Source organism: Somniosus microcephalus, unplaced genomic scaffold (genome assembly GCF_052327205.1).
Source record: "Somniosus microcephalus isolate GS21.2 unplaced genomic scaffold, FLI_Smic_1.0 unresolved_chr1, whole genome shotgun sequence".
Lineage (NCBI taxonomy): Eukaryota > Metazoa > Chordata > Chondrichthyes > Squaliformes > Somniosidae > Somniosus > Somniosus microcephalus.
In genome coordinates, this window is record NW_028225179.1 from 6,715,418 (window position 1) to 6,724,697 (window position 9,280).

The window sequence follows — 9,280 nt, forward strand, 5'->3', positions numbered from 1 at the left end:
TAGAGAATGAAGGTCTTGCCTCGAGTGGTCGACCCGTCCAGAATCCCAAGGGACTGAGAGGCAGTCACTTATATACCTGGAATAGTGGGAGGAGTCAGCCGAGGCATGTACAGACCTGTACCTAGTGGAGTACACACACACACATACAGGCAAGTATAACAGTGGTTTACCACAGCCGCAATCGCACAGCCCGGCGCTCCTCTTGATTTGACACCCCACTCCCCGGTGGTCCAGCAGGGCCCCGGTGTGCGCAGTGCTAGGCCCCTCCCCTTTAATCAGGGAGGGAGGTCTGCTATGATGCGGTGCTATGCGCCGACGGGCGTGGCGCTGTTACATGAAGCGCCGTGAAATTCACTGGTAGCGCCTCAAGAGGGAGGGCAGCGCTTCCAGTATCACCCTGCCTCCTGCCTGGGGTGCCACCACTGAATATAATGCGCAGGGGTGCTAACTTTTTCAGGGCATTAAAATTAGCCCCGGTGACGTTAGCGACCCAAAGGGGGCGCCACCAAATTTCCCCCTAAGAGTCTAAATGGGCTAGAGGAGCAGAGGGATCCAGGGACACAGATACACAAATCACTAAAAGTAGCGACACATATTAATAAGGCCATTAAAAAAAAGCACCTGGGTACATTCCTAAAGGAGCTTTCTGTTCCGTGCCTAGGAGCTCTGAACCATGGCAGAGAGCGGCTGGGACATATTTCTCACACGCCTCGAGATTAACCCGCACAGCAACTTTGCTGTCAGTGAAGAGAGACAAGAAAGACCAAAGTGCCGTTTGCCCCTCTCAGTGTGGCCCTGAAGGACTGTGTCCAGGCTGGAGTTCTGTTCCCACCGTACGATCCTCCCCCAGATTGTCCTTTCTGAGCTCCAGCCAGATGATGCTAAACACTCAGGTAGGAAAGACAAAAATCTACAACAATGTCTTTAAAACAAAGTTGATTTATTTGACATATATCCAGAATATTAAACTCCAGCCCAGTTCCCGGAGTTATTAACATCAGCAGAAACAATCCCCAACTGTCAGAATAAACATGGTTCAGTCCTGGATGTGATTAACAGAGTCAACAACAGAATCCACCCCCTGCTGTCACTTGTGAACTTGCTGGTGTGTCAGCAGGTGGGATGAGCGAGTGAATCCCTCCCCACACACGGGGCAGGTGAACGGCCTCTCCCCAGTGTGAGGGCATTCGTGTTGTATCAGCTTCCTTTTGCTTTTAAAACTCTTTTCACAGTCCGAGCATTTAAAAGGTGTCTCATCAGTGTGAATTCGCTGGTGCTTCAGCAGGTTGGATGACTGAGTGAATCCCTTCCCACACTCAGAGCAGGTGAACGGCCTCTCCCCGGTGTGGACACGCTGGTGTATCAGCAGGTCGGATGAATTAGTGAATCCCTTCCCACACTCAGAGCAGGTGAACGGCCTCTCCCCAGTGTGAACTCGCTGGTGTGCCAGCAGGTGGGATGAATTAGTGAATCCCTTCCCACACTCAGAGCAGGTGAACGGCCTCTCCCCGGTGTGAACACGCTGGTGTGTCAGCAGGTGGGATGAATTAGTGAATCCCTTCCCACACTCAGAGCAGGTGAACGGCCTCTCCCCGGTGTGAACTCGCTGGTGTATCAGCAGTTTAGATGACTGAGTGAATCCCATCCCACACTCAGAGCAGGTGAACGGCCTCTCCCCGGTGTGACCACGCTGGTGTATCAGCAGGTTGGATGACTGAGTGAATCCCATACCACACTCAGAGCAGGTGAACGGCCTCTCCCCGGTGTGAACACGCTGGTGTCTCAGTAGGTTGGATAACTGAGTGAATCCCTTCCCACACTCAGAGCAGGTGAACGGCCTCTCCCCGGTGTGAATGCGCTTGTGTGTCGATAGGCCAGAGGATTGGCTGAAGCCTCGTCCACACACAGAACACATGTACGGTTTCTCCCCACTGCAGACGGTGCTTTTTGCTTCCATGTTCAGAGGCCGATGATATTCAGATCCGATGAGTCGAGTGACTCTGTCAGATCTTGACGTGATGTTTGGTTTGAGTTTCCTGTCTGCAAATCATCCCCTTCCAGTGCCCTGTAAAATTAATTTAAAACAGGGAGCGTGAGAGACAACCCACAAGAAAACAAAGGCAGGTTGTGAAATTGAGCTCAATGAATCTGGTCAATTGTGGGGCCGGCATTAGAGAAAAGTGACCATGAAAGCTGCCGGATTGTCATAAAAACCCAACTGGTTCACTGATGTCCTTCAGGGAAGGGAATCCGCCACCTGGTCTGGGCCTACACAAGTCTCTGGCCTCTATGGGAGGAGAGAGTGAGAGAGAGAGAGAGAGGTGGGAGGGGGAGGGGGTGAAGGAAAGGAACTTTATACATCTGCAACTCGACCAGAACTTTGATAGAACCTCCAAAACCCACAACCTCCACCACCTAGAAGGACAAGGGCAGCTGTTGTATGGGAGCACCATCACCTCCAAGTTCCCCTCCAAGTCACACACCATCCTGACTCAGATATATTCATCGTTGCTGGGTCATAATCCTGGAACTCCTTACCGAACAACATTGTGGGAATACCTTCACCACACGGACTGCAGCGGTTCAAGAAGGTGACTCACCACCCCCTTCTCAACGGGAAACTGGGGATTGGCAATACAGGAAACTTTCGTTTAAACGGAGGTTAAATATCCGGAATGCTCTATCCACCGGCAAAATTCAGGAGTCGGTTCAGATAACTTTTTTTACTTTTAGCTCCTTTTTTTCTCCATTTGTGGCTCTGCAAGCGTCTAGCTAAAGCTGTTGCTTAGCTACAGAGACGCTTGCAAGCTGCGCCGACTGTTTTGAAGCTGTTGCTAAGCAACAGGGTTTGTTGCTTCAGACAGAGCTCAGAAGCTCCGTATCTTTTAACTATAGCGCGCGTTTCTCCGGCAGTGTTGATCGACCGGCACCAGCTCGATCCCATCAGTGCCGGATACCAGAAAGTTTCCTGTATTTGCTGCTCTTGCTAGCTACGCCCACATCCCAAGAATGAATTAAAACAAATCTGTAGATGTAAACTGGATTAAAAGCCTGTACAGAAATACTTGTTCCTAAAACAATACTCTTTTACATTCTGTGTAACAACCTAATCTCCCCTAGAATCCACCTCCCTTGACAGTCTCACATTGGAAATTGTTGGGTCCTCTTGGGCTCAGAAGTACTGGGGGTTAAACCCAGCAGCTTCTCCTCCATCTCCACTCCAGCTCAAACTGAAACATAGAAACTTACAAACATAGAAGATAGGAGCAGGAGTAGGCTATTCGGCCCCTCATGGCTGATCATCCAAATTCAGTACCCGGTCCTTGCTTTCTCCCTATACCCCTTGATCCCTTTAGCTTTAAGAAATATATCCAACTCCTTCTTGAATATATTTAATGTATTGGCCTCTACTGCCTTCTGTGGTAGAGAATTCCACAGGTTCACCACTCTCTGGGTGAAGAAATTCCTCCTCATTTCTGTCCTAAATGGCTTACCCCGTAACCTTAGACTGTGACCCCTGGTTCTGGACTCCCCAACCATTGGGAACATCCTTCCTGCATCTAGTCTGTCCAGTCCTGTCAGAATTTTATAAGTTTCAATGAGATCCCCTCTCATTCTTCTAAACTCCAGCGAGTACAAGCCCAATCGTCCCAATCTCTCCTCATATGTCATTCCTGCCATCCCAGGTATCAGCCTGGTGAATCTTCGTTGAACTCCTTCCACGGCAAGAACATCCTTCCTCAGATAAGGTGACCAAAACTGCACACAGTACTCAAGGTGTGATCTCACCAAGGCCCTGTACAACTACAGCAAGACATCCTTGTTCCTGTACTCAAACCCTCTCGCTACGAAGGCCAACATGCCATTTGGCTTCTTAACCGCCTGCTGCAACTGCATGCTTACCTTCAGCGACTGGTGCACAAGGACACCCAGGTCTCATTGCACTTCCCCTTCTCCCAATCTATTGCCATTCAAATAATAATCTGCCTTCCTGTTTTTGCCACCAAAGTGGATAACCTCACATTTATCCTCGTTATATTGCATCTGCCATGCTTCTGCCCAATCACCCAAACTGTCCAAATCATCCTGTACTTTCTCGGCATCCTCCTCACAGCACAAACGCCCACCCAGCTTTGTGTCGTCTGCAAATTTGGAGATATTACATCTAGTTCCCTTGTCTAGATCATTAATATATATTGTGAATAGCTGGGGTCCAAGGACCGATCCCTGCGGTACCCCACTAGTCACTGCCTGCCACTCGGAAAAAGACCCGTTTATTCCAACTCTTTGCTTCCTGTCTGCCAACCAGTTCTCTATCCAAGCCAATACCTTGCCCCCAATCCCAGGTGCCTTAACTTTACACACTAATCTCTTATGCAGGACCTTATCGAAAGCCTTCTGAAAGTCCAAATACACAACATCCACTGGTTCTCCCTTATCTATTGTGGAAACGTACCCCTTATTGGAATACATTCTGATGAATTAAAATGGTGTCTGGAACCTTGCAGTGTAAATAGAATGGGCACAAAATGGCTTCGTGTAAGGGATGATTGCTTTTAGTTTAGGTGAGACCGGAAAGGGGTACTTCAGCCTTAGTTTGCAGAGATGGCAGTTCCGCTCTGAAACAATTTAGATTGTAGAACAATAAAGATCATGTAATGTCAACTGTCCTTTGATAATCAATTGGTATCTGAGCAGTGCTCAATCACGGTTTGACAACTCAAATTGACCTAGGCTATAGTAAACAAACACCGGCCCTTGAGGTCCGATGGTTAGATCAAAAGACAGATCGTAAAAGAATGGGCTTTGATGTTGTGATAAGATTATGGATAAGTTGTCTTCAAAAGAATGTGATTGAAGGGTAATGTGTTGCTAAGGGAAATTGTGTAGTAACTGATGAGTTTGTACTTTTTGAAGTGTATATAACCTGTAACTTTTTGGGAGTCCGTAGCTCTCGCTCCTAGCTGGTATTCCAGACTCGGCTGAGTTCTGGGTAGTCAAGCAGAACCGAGTGCTCCGGCCGATAAAGAATAAAAGACTATTCTTTGAGAAAACAGTGTTCGAGTCGATTATTGTTGAACCAGATTGACGCCTAAAAGAATCTAGATCGTCACTATTTTACTAGTTACATCCTCAACAATGAAGCAACAAAAAGACCTACACAGACGGCCAGGGACCTACCTTCCGTCAGCCTGCAATAAAACTCTTCCCCACAGCCGCTGACTAATGGCGGCCGCAGCACCCACAATTCCCCGCGCCCCAGAAACCGCTCTATGCAACGCGCCGATTTCCCCGCTGAGAGTGCGCATGCTCCCTGGGGCCGCGGGCCATTCTGGGAGCCTGGCTCCTGTCCTTTGTCCCGAGTCGGACCCAGTGGCACCAGCTGAAGAAACCGGGAAGTGGCGGCTCGGATGGGAGAGGCGCTGCACCCTGGGTTTCCTGGTGCCGGGGCCCTGGCCGCACATCCGCCGGGCCCAGCCGCTCTGGTTCTGATTGAGTTTTTGATGAGTAACAGAGAGGGTTGATGAGGGCAATATGGTTAACGTGGTGTACATGGATTTCCAAAAGGCGTTCAAAAACTGCCACATTATAGTGAAGGGGTTAAAATTAATCCTCTCTGAATTCAGACAGCCGAGGTAACCACTAATTAAGTAGGTGCCAGCAGAATTAAAATCAGAACAAAGGAGTGGGTTCATGTGAGAATGAACGAGAGCTAAAAGAAACCAGGTGGCGATAAGAAATTTCACAATAAAAATTGACTTATGTAAAAAGGCAAAACTAAAGAAAGGACAGACTGAAAAGTGCTGTGTGAAAAACAAAGATAAGACAGTACAGATTGAAAAAGTGCTACTCTCGCTAGTCTTGCACAAAAGACAGTGTGAGAAGCTTCGAAAAACCAAGATAAGACGCAGTTGTGGGACAAGACAGAATGTGTGTTCTGAGTCAGCGATAAGGAATATGCTGCTTTAGCTAAAAATTGTAGACACAGCAGAATATAGGGGTCATGGGAATTTGAACTGTGACCAAAGGCATAGTAAGATGTAACTAACCTTTACTAAGACTGAAAAGAATAAATAAGCCATATGTGATCAGGTGATTATTGTAATACAATGTGATTGGATGAAAATGGAATAATAAGCTGTACCAACCAAGAGAGAATGAGAAGGGTGTCACTAGACCGCGGGGTCTATGACCTTCTCCCAGAACGTTCTGTTAATAAACTGTGTACTTTCACTTTTATTTTAAGACAGACTTGAGTGAATTTATTTTTCACCAACAAATTGGCGCGGCGAGCAGGGTGCTATGGATCTGAAAGACTGCCCGTACCAGTGAACCCAGACGAGAAGTCAAATTTTGACCGTCCAGAAATTGAGTCATCTCGGAAGGCAGAGGGACAGTGCCATAGCATCACGAATCAAGTGAAAGTCTGTAAGAGGTGAGAGAACACAGTTGTGTGAGTGTGGATCGCATGAACTAAGGGAACACTGTGTAGCGATAGAGGTCACGAAGGAATGAGTGATTGACTGATCGACAAGGACAAGGAGGGTGCCTGTCTCATCGACCCTAGCCTGAGCCGGAATTAAGAGGGTGATTGGGCCCCGCGTGATGGCCAGGATCAAGGAGGCTGAGAGACTCCAAAGTACCCTGGGATCGTGAAGTCAATGAATATATGTGTGCTTAATTGTGATTAATTAACCGCTTAAAAAGTCTTTTACGACCACCGGGGGTGTTACTAGAGGTAAGACGGAGGGGAGAAATCCCAGGTCACGGACGTACCACGAATAAAGACAGGATCACGGCAAACCCGCACAGAGAAATGCAGCAGAGTAGGTAAGACTGATGTAGGACTGGATATGGCGTCGGGGAAAGAGATGGAATGGGGACCCCCTGGGTCCCTTACCAGGCTCTATGCAGAAGACCGGAAGGGTTTGATAGATAAGATGAAAAAGGATGGATGGGATCCGTCTAAGGTACCAATGTACCAACGAGAATGGTGGGAGACACAAAAGGGAAGTAAGACAAAGAAAGCGGGAGTTATATTGGTACACCGATTAGTAACGGTCATTCAAAAGACCGAGGAAATTAAAACGAAAATCTACAGGAGCAGGTGACAAAATTAGAGAAAAAAAATTGGCAAAACTAAAGGATAAACAAGGAGAAAGAAGATAGGGACACCGATGGAAAAAGAGGGGAAAAAAGAGAAACTTAAAGTTTTACTGACATGGAAGTTATTAACATTTGTGCTGAGACAAATAAAACACAAGATTTGCTGAGTAAAAGGAACCTTAAAAAATGCTGGAATTTTAGTTTGTGTGAAAGTGTGTGTTAAAGTGTGAAAGTTTTCCTGACTATGAATGTTTAAGAAGTTACAGTATTTCTTTTGTCTGAAAGTCTGTCTTTAAAAGAAAGATTCTGTTATGTTTGTTTTAGCTCCACCCACTTCTCTGTGTTAAAAGCGTTTAAAAACTTTTGTCTAGTCTTGGATTTCGGAAGTTTTAAGAATGTGCGAATAAGATTGTGCCCCAAGAATTGGAAAAAAACCTTTGAACTAATTTAAGTTAAGCTGGTGTGTAAAAATTAAGAGCAACAAAAAGTTTGTTTAACAAAAGATTAAGGGCTAGAAATTCGGTCTCGCCCCGTTTGGGGCGCTAGTCCTGGCGAAGTGCAAAGTTTAGCGCCAGACGCAACTTGGCGCTGTATTGGGTCGCTGCGCCCCTGATGGTGATTGTGGCGCTAAATCAGGCGCTGCACGCTACTCTTAAGGCGCTAACTCGGAGGCGCAACCCAACTTTGCCGCAGCGGGGCGCAGCGCAGGTGCTGTCAATAATCACTGACCCCGAGACACACTGGCGCCGGACAGCTCTTAAAGGGGTGGGTCAATTGGAATCACAAGACACAACACTTCCTGGCACGCCTTAAATTCGGTGGAGGCTAAACAGAGGCACTCCAGGCTCTGCAAAGATGCAAAGGGTCAGGCAGAGGGCTGTACGCTTTGATGAGGGGGCCCTGGAGGCTTTGGTTGGCGCTGTGGAGCGCCGGCGTGAAACGCTATATCCCCAGGATGGCAGGAGGGCGCCACATGCCGAACACAGGCGCGCCTGGAGGGACGTGGCCACCAGAGTGGGCTCCAGGAGCGTGGTCCCTCGCACTGCGGTCCAATGCCGGAAGAAGTTCAACGACCTCACTCGGGTCGTCAGGGTGAGTGCCTTTTCCACGATCTTGTTCATCCCTCCATGTGCACCTGACTTTCTGGCTAGAGGGTGGGCGAGCCGCCAAAGGCCATCTGCCAGCCAGCACCCCTGGCCCTTTCAGGAAAGACACATGCACATGCTGCTCAGTGCATGATGTAAGGGCTATTCAACCATGGCGGGCAGCTGATGTGTGCTCAGTGCAGGATGTTTCAGCAATTTCCATCCTTTCTGTTGCAGGGGAAGCTGGCACATAACCGACACCAGCAAATGGCCACCGGAGGAGGACGTGCCCAGATCCAGGCCCTCACCGACCTGGAGGAGAGGGTCCAACATATCATGGGGACCCAGCTGACTGGTCCTGCCGCCTCTGGAGCTGCCGACCCCATAGTGGCCTACGATGGTAAGGCTATCGCCTTTTGGATCTCTCTCCTCCCAACTGTACCCCCCAGCAGCATGATCTCTGACTGTGGATCCACTGCAGTATATTGCAGCACTCATTCCTCCCTCGCTGCCACCCTGTCCTCGCGTTAATGCCACTCCTGCACCTCCATGCCTCCCTCGCTGCCACCCTGTCCTCACGGTAATGCCACTACTGCAACTCCATGCCTCCCTCGCTGCCACCCTGTCCTCACGTTAATGCCACTCATGTACCTCCCTGCTTTCAGCTGCTGACTCGTCCAGGGAGGAGTTGGGCCCTGAAACTACCACTATGGGTGACTCTGGAGGCGGCGACCAGGATGATGCCGAAACACCAGATGAAGCCGCAGGCGAGCCAGCGCAGCGGCGGACTGGGGGCACACCATCCCGGGAGGGGAGCGGGGAGGACACCACGGACGAGGAGCCAGTAGCGGGCCACAGCGGCGTGCAGCAACACAGGGGGAGAAGGGAAGATCGGGGGCCATCTCCCCGGAGGGCGAGTCAGGCCACCAGTGCTGCTGCAGAGACCACAGAGGATGTGCATGCCCTCAGGGAAATGAGCGCTCAGGCTGGCCGGAGGCACACTGAGCTCATGGCTGCAGAGGCAGAAACATGGCAAATGCACTATAATGTGGATAAATGTGAGTTTATCCACCTTGGTGGCAAAAACA

General features: G+C 49.1%; 1 protein-coding gene across 1 annotated transcript in view; it reads right to left on the reverse strand.

Annotated features, from left to right (window-relative positions):
* Positions 1–923: 923 nt before the first annotated feature.
* Positions 924–9,280, reverse strand: part of LOC147093360 (uncharacterized) — a 42,569-nt gene continuing 34,212 nt past the window's right edge. Inside the window, exon 2 of the mRNA XM_085974290.1 lies at positions 924–2,065. Within this exon, the coding sequence (XP_085830416.1) occupies positions 1,088–1,957 (870 nt within the window). The 5' untranslated portion in view covers positions 1,958–2,065 and the 3' untranslated portion in view covers positions 924–1,087. The remainder of the gene's footprint in view (positions 2,066–9,280) is intronic.